We start from the raw sequence: 18,279 nt of genomic DNA on the forward strand, positions 1-18,279 counted from the left end.
AGTGTCAAACAGTGCGTCGTTCTGAAACACGAATTTCTAAACTCCTTTCGTAACTCCAAACATTGCAGACTTATTTGGTAGAGAAAGAGACATAAACCACCTGATAGTGTACATGAGTTAATGACAAACACATTTTAGTAATATTTATTTTTGTTAAGTTTAAGCACATTGTGTTAAATGGTCCAGATAAGTTTGACTATCATTGTGTCCCTTGTGTGCATAGTTAAACATAATGGAATAGAGGAGCGTAAACTGTTTTAAGAGTGTGGTCTAGTAACAGAGTAAAGAATTGAGGGAAGACTCTGGTCCCAGTGTGTGAGGTAGTCTGGAAGAAGAGAGATCACTCTTCGCGTCCCTCATAGCCATCAGGGAGGGCATTGACTTCAGGGTTGTGGAACAGGCTCTTGTTGCCATCACCCCATGGGAAACGCTGGTGAGAGACGAGTCAAGTTAACATCATGAAAATTCAACTAACAGGGAACACATTAAAATGTGTAAATACTCCAGGCAAAATTACAGAGACTATAATACCAAAAACTAGACGATCATAGGTGTTTTGCAAAAATAACTGGATGCATTTAGTATTTTGCCATAAAACATTTTTAAGCTTGAATCAGACCTTGCTGCGAATGCGAAGGTGGCTGTAAGGTACGAACTCAGGTTCCACATGGTGTGCAGCATGTTGCTGCATCTTCAGGTACATGTTCAACATGCACACTGCAACCCCCGGAAGGGCAACTACAAAGGAGAGGATCTTCCATGTTCTGGCTGGAGAAGAAAAGAACAAAATGAATTTCATGAGTAACACTGAAGCAAAGGCTTTATTTACACTTAAGCAATACATTTGATCTTAATTTTTTCACATTTTGATAACATGCTTATTTGATCTCACTGGAATGCCAAATCTTACGTCACATTCCTTTTAATGTGTGCACAGGGGTACAAACCATGGAGATGAAATATCTCAATCTCTGCGTGTGTCAAAGGCAACCAAACCACCAAAGTGCAGGTTTTGTACTATTGAGTTGCCATTTCCAAAGAAACTACTCTGACTGTTTCTGCTTGTTGTAGCTAATGTAAGCTAACTAGCAAGCTGCGTGAATGCTGTTGCTAGCTAGCATTTGCAGTATGCCCTTGTTGAAGGTCAAAACTAGATAACTAGCAACAATTAAATCACAATGGATTCATTTTTGAATGAAGCAGCTGCCTGTTAGCTGTTGAGTCAGTGGAGAAATTAGCTAGCTATGTTGTGCTAAGTGGCGATGTGAACCGTTTAGCTAACATTAGCTAGAAAGCAAACTGGCAGTATGGGAAATTGGAGTGAATTAAATGTTTTATTCGTCATTATTTATTGCTAGGTAGCCATCTTGGTAAAGCATTGTGCTGCACTTACCACCCAAATCGTTTCATATGAAATGTGTGAGACTGCCTGGCTCAGTTTAGTTAGCTAACTAAAGCTAGCTTGCTAATGAGCATGTGCACAGTATCATACTGAACACAACCAACAACAAAAAATCCTCCAAGCACAAAACAACTTATTTTACATAACTATGTACAGACTTGATCAAGTTTTTTTTGCTTTGCTTAGTTAGAATAATTCTGATGAAATGGGGCTGGATTACACCGAAAAGTGCCCTCTAATTTCTCGTCACTTCTCTCAGCTCCCCACATGGAGGTTTGTGCTTTCCGATTGGCTCAAAGTCAAGTTCTCGGCCACTGACAAGCATTGTGACTACAAGTATAAAACCGCAGGTTCGTTGGTACCAGGTCGATACGCAGCAGGGACAGCTTGTTCTAGAAAGAGAAGGAACGGCCTCCTACTGCACTAAGTACCTATCAGCAATGTTCCCTCTGACTTGCGGGCACGCAGCTTCCCCGGGACTGCCATGCAAAATAAATATCAGCCCACACAGAGAAGCACGAGATTGCACTTCAGTCAACTTTCTAGTTTTCCCCTACAGTTAACACTCAATGTTTACAGGCATGACTCAGGCCCATACTCTACACAGACTGGTGAGCCATAACCAATCAGAGCTGCAGTATTCATGCGTCACCATAAGGATGGTGCCAGGTTTCCTCCAGACATGACGCTTGGCATTCAGGCCAAAGAGTTCAATCTTGGTTTCATCAGACCAGAGACTCTTGTTTCTCATGGTCTGAGTCTTTAGGTGCCTTTTGGCAAACTCCAAGTGGTCTGTCACGCGCCTTTAACTGAGGAGTGGCTTCCGTCTGGCCACTACCATAAAGGCCTGATTGGTGGAGTGGTGCAGAGATGGTTGTCCTTCTGGAAGGTTCTCCACAGAGGAACTCTGGAGCTATGTCAGTGACCATTGGGTTCTTGGTCACCTCCCTGGCCAAGGCCCTTCTCCCCCGATTGCCCAGTTTGGCCGGGCGGCCACCTCTAGGAAGAGAGACTCGGTGGTTCCAAAGTTCTTCCATTTAAGAATGATGGAGGCCACTGTTTTCTTGGCGACCTTCAATGCTGCAGACATTTTTTGGTACCCTTCCCCAGATCTGTGCCTCCATGCAATCCTGTCTCGGAGCTCTACTGACAAATCCTTCGACCTCATGGCTTGGTTTTTGCTCTGAAATGCACTGTCAACTGTGGGACTTCATATAGCCCGGTATGCCCCTTTCCAAATAATTTCCAATCAATTGAACTTACCACAAGTGGATTCCAATCAAGTAGAAACATCTCAAGGATGATCAATTTGAGTCTCATAGCAAAGGCTCCAAATACTTATGTAAATAATGCACGTTATTTATACATTTGCAAAAATGTCAAACCTGTTTTTGCTTTGTCATTATGGGATGGTGTGTGTGATTAAATAAAAAAGAATCCTCAATTTTAGAATAAGGCTGTAACATAACATTTTGAAAAGGGGAAGGTGTTTGAATACTTCCCGAATGCACTTTATCCAAATAGTCAGATTTCATAATACATCCGATCATAAGCACAGAGCTCTGACATAACGGTGCATGTTTCTCATAACAACTTGAGGATTTTACATTTTATGGTTGTTGTCTTCAAAGTTGTTTCTGCTGGTCGCAAAAAGCTAAATTAGCATGACGAGCTGAATTAAAATGTAAAAGGTATTGAAAATAAAAAGCTTGGTATACACAGTGCTCAGTTGTCATTTCACAGAGATACTCAAATTTGTGAGAACTTAAAAATAACAGGAGTTTCAAATGAATATGAAAATACTACATGGCATGTCTCAAATCGATATCCATCTTACCTCTTGTTTTATGTCCAGCAGATTTGAGAAGAAAGATGAGTTCAACGGGAAAGTAAGGCTACTGGCTACCAGTCAGGCTCAATTCTTGCACAGAATACATTGTGCAGATTTTTGACCACTTTTTCTCTTGCCTCCATTGATTTACTCAACCTAATGCTGGCCATCCTTCAAGCGTACAAACTCTAACCATGATAGCGTTCTGACCAATGTTCCCTCTAAGCTGTGTGCGGGCACGCAGTAATCGAACACACAAATGCTGACGCTCCAGATACTCAACTAGTCTAAAGAAGGCCAGTTTAATTGCTTATTTAATCAGAACAGTTTTCAGCTGTGCTAACATAGTTGCAAAAGGGTTTTCTAATGATCAATTTGTTTTTTTAAATGATAAACTTGGATTAGCTAACTCAACGTGCCATTGGAACACAGGAAATGGTTGCTGATAACTGGCCTATGTAGATATTCCATAAAAAAAGCAGTTTCCAGCTACAATAGTCATTTAGAACATTAACAATGTCTACACTGTATTTCTGATAAATTTGATGTCATTTAAAAAAAATTGACAAATTCTTTTTTGTTTTTCTTTCAAAAACAAGGACATTTCTAAGTGAACCCAAACTTTTGAGCGGTAGTGTATACTAGAGGTCGACCGATTAATCGGAATGGCCGATTAATTAGGGCCGATTTCAAGTTTTCATAACAATCGGTATTTTTGGACACCGATTTGTCTTCTTTTTTTACACACCTTTATTTAACTAGGCAAGTCAGTTAAGAACACTTATTTTCAATGACGGCCTAGGAACGGTGGGTTAACTGGCTTGTTCTGGGGCAGAACGACAGATTTTTACCTTGTCAACTCGGGGATTCAATCTTGCAACCTTACGGTTAACTAGTCCAACGCTCTAACCACCTGCTTTACATTGCACTCCACGAGGAGCTTGCCTGTTACGCGAATGCAGTAAGAAGCCAAGGTAAGTTGCTAACTAGCATTAAACTTAATCTTATGAAAAACAATCAATCATAATCACTAGTTAACTACACATGGTTGATGATATTACAAGTTTATCTAGCCTGTCCTGCGTTGCATATAATCGATGAGGTGCGCATTCGCAAAAAAGGACTGTCATTGCTCCAACGTGTACCTAACCATAAACATCAATGTCTTTCTTAAAATCAATACACAAGTATATATATTTAAACCTGCATATTTAGCTGAAAGAAATCCAGGTTAGCAGGCAATATTAACCAGGTGAAATTGTCACTTCTCTTGCGTTCATTGCACGCAGAGTCAGGGTATATGCAAGAGTTTGGGCCGCCTGGCTCGTTGCGAACTAATTTGCCAGAATTTTACATAATTATGACATAACATTGCAGGTTGTGCAATGTAACAGGAATATTTAGACTTAGGGATGCCACCCATTAGATAAAATACGGAACGGTTCCGTATTTCACTGAAAGAAAAAACTTTTTGTTTTTGAGATGATAGTTTCTGGATTCGACCATATTAATGACCTACGGCTCGCATTTCTGTGTGTTTATATTATAATTAAGTCTATGATTTGATAGAGCAGTCTGACTGAGCGGTGGTAGGCACCAGCAGGCTCGTAAGCATTCATTCAAAAAGCACTTTAGTGCGTTTTGCCAGTAGCTCTTCGCAATGCTTCAAGCATTGCGCTGTTTATGACTTCAAGCCTATCAACTCCCAAGATTAGGCTGGTGTAACCGATGTGAAATGGCTAGCTAGTTAGCGGGGTACGCGCTAATAGCATTTCAAACGTCACTCGCTCTGAGACTTGGAGTAGTTGTTCCCCTTGCTCTGCATGGGTAACGCTGCTTCGTGGGTGGCTGTTGTCAATGTGTTCCTGGTTCGAGCCCAGGTAGGAGCGAGGAGAGGGACGGAAGCTATACTGTTACACTGGCAATACTAAAGTGCCTATAAGAACATCCAATAGTCAAAGGTATATGAAATACAAATCGTATAGAGAGAAATAGTCCTATAATTCCTATAATAACTACAACCTAAAACTTACCTGGGAATATTGAAGACTCATGTTAAAAGGAACCACCTGCTTTCATATGTTCTCATGTTCTGAGCAAGGCACTTAAACGTTAGCTTTCTTACATGGCACATATTGCACTTTTACTTCTCCAACACTGTTTTTGCATTATTTAAACCAAATTGAACATGTTTCATTATTTATTTGAGGCTAAATTGATTTTGATGTATTATATTACGTTAAAATAAGTGTTCATTGTTCATTCAGCATTGTTGTAATTGTCATTATTACAAATTAATCGGTATCGGCTTTTTTTGGTCCTCCAATAATTGGTACCGGCATTGAAAAATCATAATTCGGTCCACCTCTAGTCGACCTCTCGGTCGACAACCCCCCCCCCAAATTTGTTGATGCTGCTATTTCAGCCACACCCATTGATGACAGGTGTATAAAAATTGAGCACACAGCCATGCAATCTCCATAGACAAACATTGGCAGTAGAATGGCCTTACTGACGAGCTCAGTGACTTTGAACATGGCACTGTCATAGGATGCCACCTTCTCAACAAGTTAGTAAATAACATTTCTGCCCTGGTCAACTGTAAGTGTTGTTATTGTGAAGCTCACAACAGGGACACCGAGTGCTGAAGCGTGTAAAAATCGTCTCTCCTTGTTTGCAACACTCACTACAGAGTTCCAAACTGCCTCTGGAAGCAACATCAGCACAAGAACTGTTAGTCTGGAGTTCAAGAAATTAGTTTCCATGGCCTAACAGCCGCACACAAGCCTAAGATGGTTAGTGTTTATCTGGTTAGTGTTTATTGGCTTATTTCACTGTAGAGCCTCTAGCCCTGCTCATTATACCTTATCCAACCTCTCAGTTCCTCCACCCACACATGCTATGACATCTTCTGGTTTCAATGATGTTTCTAGAGACAATATCTCTCTCATAATCACTAAATGCCTAGGTTTACCTCCTCTGTACTCACATCCCACCATACTTTTGTCTGTACATTATACCTTGAAGCTATTTTATCGCCCCCAGATACCTGCTCCTTTTTCTCTCTATTCTGGACGTCACAGACGACCAATTCTTATAGCTTTTAGCCGTACCCTCATACTTATTCTTCTCTGCTCCGCTGGGGATGTAGAGGTGAATCCAGGCCCTGCAGTGCCTGGCTCCACACCTACTCCCCAGGCGCTCTCTTTTGATGACTTCTGTAACCGTAATAGCCTTGGTTTCATGCATGTTAACATTAGAAGCCTCCTCCCTAAGTTTGTTTTATTCACTGCTTTAGCACACTCTGCCAACCCGGATGTCCTAGCTGTGTCTGAATCTTGGCTTAGGAAGTCCACCAAAAAATGTGAAATCTTCATCCCTAACTACAACGTTTTCAGACAAGATAGAACGACCAAAGGGGGCGGTGTTGCAATCTACTGCAGAGATAGCTTGCAGAGTTCTGTCCTGCTATCCAGGTCTGTACCCAAACAATTTGAACTTCTACTTTTAAAAATCCACCTCTCCAAAAACAAGTCTCTCACCGTTGCCGCCTGCTATAGACCCCCCTCGGCCCCTAGCTGTGCTCTGGACACCATATGTGAACTGATTGCCCCCCATCTATCTTCAGAGCTCGTGCTACTAGGCGACCTAAACTGGGACATGCTTAACACCCCAGCCATTCTACAATCCAAGCATGATGCCCTCAATCTCACACAAATTATTAATGAACCCACCAGGTACAACCCCAAAGCCGCAAACACTGGCACCCTCATAGATATCATCCTAACCAATGTGCCCTCTAATTACACCTCTGCTGTTTTCAACCAAGATCTCAGCGATCACTGCCTCATTGCCTGCACCCGTAATGGGTCAGCGGTCAAACGACCTCCACGCATCACTGTCAAACGCTCCCTGAAACATTTCAACGAGCAAGCCTTTCTAATCGACCTGGCCCTGGTATCCTGGAAGGATATTGACCTCATCCCGTCAGTAGAGGATGCCTGGTTATTTTTTAAAAATGCCTTCCTCTCCATCTTAAATAAGCATGCCCCTTTCAAGAAATTTAGAACCAGGAACAGATATAGCCCTTGGTTCTCCCCAGACCTGACTGCCCTTAACCAACACAAAAATATCATGTGGCGTTCTGCATTAGCATCGAACTGCCCCCGCGACATGCAACTTTTTAGGGAAGTTAGAAACCAATACACACAGGCAGTTAGAAACGCCAAGGCTAGCTTTTTCAAACAGAAATTTGCTTCGTGCAACTCCAACTCTAAAAAGTTCTAGGACATTGTAAAGTCCATGGAGAATAAGAACACCTCCTCCCAACTGCCCACTGCACTGAGGATAGGAAACTCTGTCACCACCGATAAGCCCACTATAATTGAGAATTTCAATAAGCATTTTTCTACGGCTGGCCATGCTTTCCACCTAACTACCCCTACTGCATTCAACAGCACTGCACCCCCCACAGCTACTCGCCCAAGCCTCCCCCATTTCTCCTTCTCCCAAATCCATTCAGCTGATGTTCTGAAAGAGCTGCAAAATCTGGACCCCTACAAATCAGCTGGGCTTGACAATCTGGACCCTTTCTTTCTAAAATTATCTGCCGAAATTATTGCAACCCCTATTACTAGCCTGTTCAACCTCTCTTTCGTGTCGTCTGAGATTCCCATAGATTGGAAAGCAGCTGCTGTCATCCCCCTCTTCAAAGGAGGTGACACTCTTGACCCAAATTGCTACAGACCTATATCCATCCTACCCTGCCTTTCTAAGGTCTTCGAAAGCCAAGTCAACAAACAGATTACCGACTATTTTGAATCCCACCGCACCCTCTCCGCTATGCAATCTGGTTTCAGAGCTGGTCATGGGTGCACCTCAGCCACGCTCAAGGTCCTAAACGACATCGTAACCGCCATCGATAAGAAACATTACTGTGCTGCCGTATTCATTGACCTGGCCAAAGCTTTTGACTCTGTTAATCACCACATCCTCATCGGCAGACTTAGTAGCCTTGGTTTCTCAAACGATTGCGTCGCCTGGTTCACCAACTACTTCTCTGACAGAGTTCAGTGTGTCAAATCGGAGGGCCTACTGTCTGGACCTCTGGCAGTCTCTATGGGGGTACCACAGGGTTCAATTCTTGGGCCAACTCTTTTCTCTGTATACATAAATGATGTCGCTCTTGCTGCTGGTGAATCTCTGATCCACCTCTACGCAGACGACACCATTCTGTATACTTCTGGCCCTTCTTTGGACACTGTGTTAACAACCCTCCAGACGAGCTTCAATGCCATTCAACTCTCCTTCCGTGGTCTCCAACTGCTCCTAAACACAAGTAAAACTAAATGCATGCTCTTCAACCGATCGCTGCCTGCACCTGCCCGCCCATCCAGCATAACTTCTCTGGACGGTTCTAACTTAGAATTTGTGGACAACTACAAATACCTAGGTGTCTGGTTAGACTGTAAACTCTCCTTCCAGACTCACATCAATCATCTCCAATCCAAAGTGAAATCTAGAATTGGCTTCCTATTTCGCAACAAAGCATCCTTCACTCATGCTGCCAAACATACCCTCGTAAAACTGACCATCCTACCAATCCTCGACTTCGGCGATGTCATTTACAAAATAGCCTCCAATACCCTACTCAACAAGCTGGATGCAGTCTATCACAGTGCCATCCGTTTTGTCACCAAAGCCCCATATACAACCCACCACTGCGACCTGTATGCTCTCATTGGCTGGCCTTCGCTTCATAATCGTCGCCAAACACATTGGCTCCAGGTCATCTACAAGACCCTGCTAGGTAAAGTCCCCCCTTATCTCCGCTCACTGGTCACCATAGCAGCACCCACCTGTAGCACGCGCTCCAGCAGGTATATCTCTCTGGTCACCCCTAAAGCCAACTCCTCCTTTGGTCGTCTCTCCTTCCAGTTCTCAGCTGCCAATGACTGGAAAGAACTACAAAAATCTCTAAAACTGGAAACACTTATCTCCCTCACTAGCTTTAAGCACCAGCTGTCAGAGCAGCTCACAGATCTCTGCACCTGTACATAGCCCATCTTTAATTTAGCCCAAACTACTACCTTTTCCCCTACTGTATTTATTTATTTTATTTATTTTGCTCCTTTGCACCATATTATTTATATTTTAACTTTTAACTTTCTTCAAACTACAAATCTACCATTCCAGTGTTTTTCTTGCCATACTTTATTTACTTTGCCACCATGGCATTTTTTTGCCTTTACCTCCCTTATCTCACATCATTTGCTCACATTGTATATAGTCTTATTTTTTCTACTGCATCATTGATTGTATGTTGTTTTACTCCATGTGTAACTCTGTGTTTTTGTATGTTGTCGAACTGCTTTGCTTTATCTTGGCCAGGTCGCAATTGTAAATGAGAACTTGTTCTCAACTTGCCTACCTGGTTAAATAAAGGTGAAATAAATAAAAATAAATAAGATCTCCATGCGCAATGCCAAGCGTCGGCTGGAGTTGTGTAAAGCTCGCCACCATTGCTCTCTGGAGTGATGGATCACGCTCCCATCTGGCAGTCTGACAGATGAATATGGGTTTGGCGGATGGCAGGAGAATGCTACCTGCCCCAATGCATAGTGCCAACTGTAAAGTTTGGATGAGGAATAATGGTCTGGGGCTGTTTTTCATGGTTCGGGCTAGGTCCCATAGTTCCAGTGAAGGGAAATTGTAATGCTACAGCATACAATGACATTCTAGACACTTCTGTGCTTCCAACTTTGTGGCAGCAGTTTGGGGAAGGCCCTTTCCTGTTTCAGCATGACAATTCCCCTGTGCACAAAGCGAGGTCCATACAGAAATTTGTCGATCAGTGTGGAATAACTTGACTGGAAAGCACTGAGCCCTGAACTCAACCCCATCAAACACCTTTGGGATGAATTGGAATGCCGACTGTGAGCCAGGCCAAATTGCCCAACCTCACTAATGCTTGTGGCTGAATGTAAGCAAATCCAGGAAGCAATGTTTCAACATCTAGTGGAAAGCCTTCCCAGAAGAGTGGAGGCTGTTATAGCAGCAAAGGGGGGACCAACTCCATATTAATGCCCATGATTGTGGAATGAGATGTTCGATGAGCAGGTGTCATACTTTAGGTCATGTAGTGTAGCTAGCCATCTGGCTAGTATAGGATGGGTATAGGTGGGACTTGAATTGCCAACGACTCCAGTGTATGTGGTTGATTTGCCAAGTTCCTGTAGCTAACGTTAACTTAGCTAGTAGTTACATTAGTAAAGTTCGCTGTTATGCTGCCTCGCGCTAACGTTACGTTAGCTAACTAGCAAGGTCACTACGTTATGTCCTTCAAACAACTGTTTATGGGTTGTCATTACTAAATCGTTTCCTCTGAGAAATGTTTCTGTGGGCTTACCTGTTTGCTCCCCATGACTATGGGCCGCTGAGGCAGAGAGTTGACGGGTCTGGATCATTGAGGACCGTAGGAGAGCTTGCGAAATTCTTCCAAAAGACACCATTTTCGCAGTCTTTCTGACTGATCAGATGAACGGAAGTGATGTAGGGGGAAACGTGCTCTTCTAATGGGGCTCCACCGTAGACCGTCAGTTCAGAGCGTACCCAGGGTACATTCAAACCAATCACAGCGCAGCATTATTTGTTAGCGTCAAACCAATCAGTGCGCAGAATTTTATTCCGCACATGAACATGGAGCCAACCGGTAAGTAGCTTGCTAGCTAGCTGCAGTAATTTCACCTTTGCATACATTTAGCTATATCAATTTCTTACGTTTATTAGCGATTGTAAGTACACTAATAAATATTAACGTAAAAACGTAATTGTAAAATGAATGGTAAACTAAGGCTAAAACTACTCAGTAGATTAGCTATAACTAGCTACGTTTGCTGCAAGGTAACGTTAACTAGCCATGGGCGAACCTAGGAGACATTTGCGTTTTGAATACTTGCTGAGCTATACCGTAGCTCTTGCCCATTCTTCATGAATGTTTTAACTATCTAGCTAACTAGAACATACAGCTAACTAGCTAGTTATGTATGATATGCCAGGACTGTCACAGCCTGACAAGCTTAGTATCAACCAATTATCAAGCCCTTAATTGGCTTATCAATGTGTCACTGCTGGACTGGAACAACATGTTCAAACATCTCCAAGACCAGGAATAATAAGAAACCTTGATTTACTGGTGACCAAGGACGTGTTTTAATTGCAGAGAAAATAAGCCCCGAGGAGCAGGAGATGATTCAGCTGGCAGAGGATGCACAGAGGAGTGCTGGTATGTAGATGGCTCTACACAATAAATTATCTATATATATAAAAAAGGCAGCCTATCTCCTGTTTCTGTAGCGTGAGGCTGCTTGATGTACAAGTACACCTCCTGGACAGGATGTTAGTCTGTTGCAGGGCCTTGAATACCTAAACATATGGCGTGTCGTCCCTACTATGTTGTCCATTATTTCCAGATAATGTAGATGGTCTGTGTTTATGCCTTAAGAATACTATAGGTTACTGTAGGCTACATACCAGAAAAGCATGGATTAAACACTTTTTGTGTGGATTTAAACGCTTTTACTTCTCTTTTGAAAGCATTCAAGTGATGGAGATTCTGGACATTACGGGTTAAAGAAGGACGTACAGCATCAGTTTGAAGGAGATGAAGAAGCGTACTGATGGGCCAGAGAGAATGTCAGCCACAGCACTCTGCAACTACCTGAGGGTATGTTGTTATTATTACTTTTGTCACCACATGGTGCTCATATCCATGTCTATGTTCAATGACAGTTTTGTCTTTTTAATTGATATTTAAAAAAATGTATACCACCTTTTTTGGGGGGGGTTTAGTACACTGTGTGAAGTTGAGTGTAGGGACAAGGAGTTAATTGGTGTGCTGGGCAAGTCTGCATCAGTAGATGCAATTATTGGTGACATGGCCCCAGAAGAAAAGTGGCAGTCAGGAATAACTGTATATATCAGAATAAAAAAATAAAAAGTGTGTCTCTCTGTAGGTTAGCAGCTGCATAAGAGTTCTTGTGAATGTAACATGGTTCTTGGTCTGTTATGCCTTTGTCATTTTTTTCCCCCTCAATTTTATCTTGCTGCCTACCCACTGGGCACAGATGTCAGTTAAACATCTAGATTTGATTGAAATTTGGTTGAGTTGTCGATGTGAATTCAACGTGAACCCTAACGAAACATTTCACCATGTCATTGGATTTAGGTTAAAAGTTGAGTGGGGGGAAAAAAAGACCAAATGACCTGACGTTGATGGCTTTTTGCAAATCCAGTTCGGTTTCCATGTTGATTCAACCAGTTTTTACCCAGTGATACTTTGTCCATTATGCCTGCTTTTACAATGTTTTTCATTGTTGCCAACAGATTTCCCCATTATGTGGTGTTGTGATATCCCTCTTGTCCTGATGTGCATTGTCACAGCCTATTTTGGCTGTTATCTGCCCTTGCCAATGTTTGTACCATTTTTGTGTTGTTGCCATAGGTCTCCCTTCATATACTGCCTAGGCGCACAGGGTACGGCCAGTGGCAAGCCCTTTAGCACTGTATTTTGTAATACATTTAATTTCATTGTCTACACAGAAAGGGACTACTGAAAATGGTCCACCACATTGGGTCCAAGGAGGAAGTGATGCAGGAGTGGTCCATGATGACACACCGTCGGACCAGAGGTTTTACAAAGGCTGTTCACTTATATAGCAGCATTCCTTGGTAGGTACTTACCTGAACAATACATTATAACACTGTCATAAAGATGTTCTTATGCCACAGCGTTAGAATGCCAGTTAGTGTATTTGGAAAGTATTCAGACCCCTTGACTTTTTCCACATTTTGTTACGTTACAGCCTTATTCAAAAATATATTAAATCGTTTAAAACCCCATAATGACCTAGAAAAAACAGGTTTAGAAATGTTTGCAAATGTATAAAAAAACTGATCACATTTACATAGGTATTCAGACCCTTTACTCAGTACTTTGTTGTAGCACCTTTGGCAGCCTCGAGTCTTCTTGGGAATGACGCTACAAGCTTGACAACTGTATTTAGGGAGTTTCTCCCATTCTTCTCTGCAGATCCTCTCAAGCTCTGTCAGGTTGGATCGGGAGTGTTTCTGAACAGCTATTTTGAGGTTTCTCCAGAGATCGTGTTCAAATCCGGGCTCTGGCTGGGCCTCTTGGACATTCAGAGACTTGTCCCGAAGACACTCCTGCATTGTCTTGGCTGTGTACTTAGGGTCATTGTCCTGTTGGAAGGTGAACCTTCGCCCCAGTCTGAGGTCCTGAGCAGGTTTTCATCAAGGATCTCTGTACCTTTCGCCGTTCAACTTTGCCTCGATCTTTGCTAGTCCCTGATACTGAAAAAACATCCCCACAGCATGATGCTGTCACAACCATGCTTCACTGTAGGGATGGTGCAAGGTTTTCTTCAGACATGACACTTGGCATTCAGGCCAAACAGTTCAATCTTGGTTTCATCAGATCAGGGAATCTTGTTTCTCATGGTCTGAGAGTCTTTAGGTGCCTTTTGGCAAATTCCAAGCAGACTGTCGTGTGCCTTTTACTGAGGGGTGGCTTCTGTCTGGCCACTACCATAAAGGCCTGATTGGTGGAGTGCTGCAGAGATGAAGAACCTTCCAGAAGGACAACCATCTCTACAGAGGAAATCTAGAGCGCTGTCCGTGACCATCAGGTTCTTGGTCACCTCCCTGACCAAGGCCCTTCTCCCCTGATTGCTCAGTTTGGCCAGGCGGCCATCTCTAGGTAGAGTCTTGGTGGTTCCAAACTTCTTCCATTTAAGAATGATGGAGGTCACTGTGTTCTTGGACCTTCAATGCTGCAGAAATTTTTTGGTACCCTTCCCCAGATCTGTGCATCCACGCAATCCTGTCTCGGGGCTCTACTGACAATTCCTTCGACTCATAACTTGGTTTTTGCTCTGACATGCACTGTCAACTGTGGGACCTTCTTATATAGACAGGTGTGTGCCTTTCCAAATCATGTCCAATCAATTGAATTTACCACAGATGGACTCCAATCAAGTTGTAGAAACATCAAGGATGATTGATGGAAACAGGATGCACCTGAGCTCAATTTTGAGTCTCATAGCAAAGGGTCTGAATACTTATGTAAATAAGGTATTTCTTTTTAATACATCTGCAAAAATACCAACACCTGTTTTCACTTTGTCATTATGTGCTATTCTGTGTAGATTGCGGAGGAAATGTTTTTATGCAATCCATTTTAGAATAAGGCTGTAACGTAACTGGAAAAAGTCAAGGATTCTGAATACTTTCCGAAGGCACTGTATATCTGTATGGTTGCTAGACAAAAGCTAATGTTATTGCCTGTGAGATAATGGAAGACATTACTGGTACTGTGTATGTACAGTTGAAGTCGGAAGTTTACATACACCTTAGCCAAATACATTTAAACTCAGTTTCACAATTCTTGACATTTAATCCTAGTAAAAATTCCCTGTCTTAGGTCAGTTAGGATCACCACTTTATTTTAAGAATGTGAAATGTCAGAATAATAGTAGACAGAATGATTTATTTCAGCTTTTATTTCTTTCATCACATTCCCAGTGGGTCAGAAGTTTACATACACTCAATTACTATTTGGTAGCATTGCCTTTAAATTGTTTAAATTGGGTCAAACGTTTCGAGTAGCCTTCCACAAGCTTCCCACAATAAGTTGGGTGAATTTTGGCCCATTCCTCCTAACAGAGCTGGTGTAACTGAGTCAGGTTTGTAGGCCTCCTTGCCCACACACACTTTTTCAGTTCTGCCCACACATTTTCTATGGGATTGAGGTCAGGGCTTTGATGGCCACTCCAATACCTTGAGTTTGTTGTCCTTAAGCCATTTTGCCACAACTTTGGAGGTATGCTTGGGGTTATTGTCCATTTGGAAGACCCATTTGCGACCAAGCTTTAACTTCCTGACTGATGTCTTGAGATGTTGCTTCAATATATCCACATAATTGTCCTTTCCTCATGATGCCATCTATTTTGTGAAGTGCACCAGTCCCTCCTGCAGAAAAGCACCCCCACAACATGATGCTGCCACCCCCGTGCTTCATGGTTGGGATGGTGTTCTTCGGCTTGCAAGCCTCCCCCTTTTTCCTCTGTGACGACCCTCCCGCTCTGTCTGCTGTATTTTCTCTCTTTGCTCTTGTTCCTTATTAGGATGCCAGTGGGCGGAGTTGGAAGGGTCGTCAGCTTGATGGGAAACACCTGGGCTCGGGTGTGTCCCAGGATAAAGACACCTCTTCCACAGTCATTGAGAAGACTCTCTCCATGCAGACACCTTGTTTTTGGTTGTGCTAGTAGTGGTATCTAATAAATATATATTTTTGATACTCCTTGTCTCCACGTTGTCTCCCTTTTGTTGCGAACTCTGAGCCGGTTCGTAACACCTCCAAACATAAGGGCTACTTAATGTTAGATCCCTCACTTCCAAGGCAGTTATAGTCAATGAACTAATCACTGATCATAATCTTGATGTGGTTGGCCTGAATGAAACATGGCTTAAGCCTGATGAATTTACTGTGTTAAATGAGGCCTCACCTCCTGGTTACACTAGTGACCATATCCCCCACGCATCCCGCAAAGGCGGAGGTGTTGGTAACATTTACGATAGCAAATTTCAATTTACAAAAAAACCCCAACGTTTTTGTCTTTTGAGCTTCTAGTCAGGAAATCTATGCAGCCTACTCAATCACTTTTTATAGCTACTGTTTACAGGCCTCCTGGGCCATATACAGCGTTCCTCATTGAGTTCCCTGAATTCCTATCGGACTTTGTATTCATAGCAGATAATATTCACATTTTTGGTGACTTTAATATTCACATGGAAAAGTCCACAGACCCACTCCAAAAGGCTTTCGGAGCCATCATCGACTCAGTGAGTTTTGTCCAACATGTCTCCGGACCCACTCACTGCCACAGTCATACTCAGGACCTAGTTTTGTCTAGGTCTACACGGACAAGTTCTGTCCTGGTTTAGATCTGATCTGTCGGAAAGATATCAGTTTGTCTCTGTATGGTTTGTCCTCTGACAAATCAACTGTACATTTCGGTGTTCCTCAAGGTTCCGTTTTAGGACCACTATTGTTTTCACTATATATATTTTACCTCTCGGCGATGTCATTCGAAAACATAATGTTAACTTTCACTGCTATGCGGATGACACACAGCTGTACATTTCAATGAAACATGGTGAAGCCCCATAATTGCCCTCGCTGGAAGCCTGTGTTTCAGACATAAGGAAGTGGATGGCTGTAAACGTTCTACTTTTAAACTCGGACAAAACAGAGATGCTTGTTCTAGGTCCCAAGAAACAAAGAGATCTTCTGTTGAATCTGACAATTAATCTTGATGGTCGTACAGTTGTCTCAAATAAAACTGAAGGATCTCGGCGTTACTCTGGACCCTGATCTCTCTTTTGACAAACATAACAAGACTGTTTCAAGGACAGCTTTTTTCCATTTACTTAACATTGCAAACATCTAAAATGTTCTGTCCAAAAATGATGCAGACAAATTAATCCATGCTTTTGTTACTTCTAGGTTAGACTACTGCAATGCTCTACTTTCTGGCTACCCGGATAAAGCACTAAATAAACTTCAGTTAGTGCTAAATACGGCTGCTAGAATCCTGACTAGAACCAAAGATCATATTACTCCAGTGCTAGCCTCCCTACACTGGCTTTCTGTTAAGGCTAGGGCTGATTAAGGTTTTACTGCTAACCTACAAAGCATTACATGGGCTTGCTCCTACCTATCTTTCCGATTTGGTCCTGCCGTACATACCTACACGTACGCTACGGTCACAAGACGCAAGCCTCCTAATTGTCCCTAGAATTTCTAAGCAAACAGCTGGAGGCAGTGCTTTCTCCTATAGAGCTCGATTTTTATGGAATGGTCTGCCTACCCATGTGAGAGACAGACTCGGTCTCAACCTTTAAGTCTTTATTGAAGACTCATCTCTTCAGTGGGTCCTATGATTGAGTGTAGTCTGGCCCAGGAAGGTGAACGGAAAGGCTCTGGAGCAACGAACCGCCCTTGCTGTCTCTGCCTGGCCGGTTCCCTCTCTCCACTGGGATTCTCTGCCTCTAACCCTATTACAGGGGCTGAGTCACTGGCTTACTGGTGCTCTTCCATGCCGTTCCTAGGAGGGGTGCGTCACTTGAGTGTATTGAGTCACTGACGTGGTCTTCCTGTTCGGGTTTGTGCCGTGGCGGATATCTTTGTGGGCTATACTCGGCCTTGTCTCAGGATGGTAAGTTGGTGTTTGAAGATATCCCTCTAGTGGTGTGGGGGCTGTGCTTTGGCAAAGTGGGTGGGGTTATATCCTGCCTGTTTGGCCCTGTCTGGGGGTATCATCGGATGGGGCCACAGTGTTTCCTGACCCCTCCTGTCTCAGCCTCCAGTATTTATGCTGCAGTAGTTTGTGTTGGGGGGCTAGGGTCAGTCTGTTATATCTGGAGTATTTCTCCTGTCTTATCCGGTGTCCTGTGTGAATTTAAGTATGCTCTCTCTAATTCTCTCTTTCTTTCTCTCTCTCAGAGGACCTGAGCCCTAGGACCATGCCTCAGGACTACCTGGCATGATGACTCCTTGTTGTCCCCAGTCCACCTGGCCTTGCTGCTGCTCCAGTTTCAACTGTTCTGCCTACGGCTATGGAACCCTGACCTGTTCACTGTGATTACTATTATTTGACCATGCTGGTCATTTATGAACATTTGAACATCTTGGCCATGTTCTGTTATCTCCACCCGGCACAGCCAGAAGAGGACTGGCCACCCCTCATAGCCTGGTTCCTCTCTAGGTTTCTTCCTAGGTTTTGGCCTTTCTAGGGAGTTTTTCCTAGACACCGTGCTTCTACACCTGCATTTCTTGCTGTTTCGGGTTTTAGGCTGGGTTTCTGTACAGCACTTTGATATATCAGCTGATGTAAGAAGGGCTATATAAATAAATATGATTTGATAACGATGGTCATTATGGCCAAATGTTTCATCAGACCAGAGG

At 43.0% G+C, this 18,279-nt stretch overlaps 1 protein-coding gene and 1 long non-coding RNA gene across 5 annotated transcripts; one reads left to right on the top strand and one right to left on the bottom strand.

The window, feature by feature from the left end:
- Positions 1-128: 128 nt before the first annotated feature.
- LOC115199992 (cytochrome c oxidase subunit 6A, mitochondrial) lies at positions 129-10,827 on the bottom strand. Its single transcript, XM_029762616.1, has 3 exons — positions 10,642-10,827; positions 620-768; positions 129-430 (listed from the first exon to the last, which is right to left on the bottom strand). Exons 1-3 carry the CDS (start codon positions 10,742-10,744, stop codon positions 341-343), a joined length of 342 nt encoding a protein of 113 aa, XP_029618476.1. The 5' UTR covers positions 10,745-10,827; the 3' UTR covers positions 129-340.
- Positions 10,828-10,920: 93 nt separating this feature from the next.
- On the top strand, positions 10,921-17,856 carry LOC115199993 (uncharacterized). Of its 4 annotated transcripts, none has more exons than XR_003879460.1 (5): positions 10,921-10,944; positions 11,455-11,517; positions 11,829-11,958; positions 12,834-12,962; positions 17,818-17,856. It is a non-coding gene; the product is annotated as an uncharacterized LOC115199993 (long non-coding RNA). The 4 variants fall into 4 exon arrangements; XR_003879459.1 differs by lacking the exon at positions 17,818-17,856 and adding an exon at positions 15,437-15,479; XR_003879461.1 differs by lacking the exon at positions 17,818-17,856 and adding an exon at positions 13,324-13,679.
- Positions 17,857-18,279: the final 423 nt, after the last annotated feature.

This window comes from Salmo trutta, chromosome 9 (genome assembly GCF_901001165.1).
Source record: "Salmo trutta chromosome 9, fSalTru1.1, whole genome shotgun sequence".
In the NCBI taxonomy this organism is placed as follows: Eukaryota; Metazoa; Chordata; class Actinopteri; order Salmoniformes; family Salmonidae; genus Salmo; species Salmo trutta.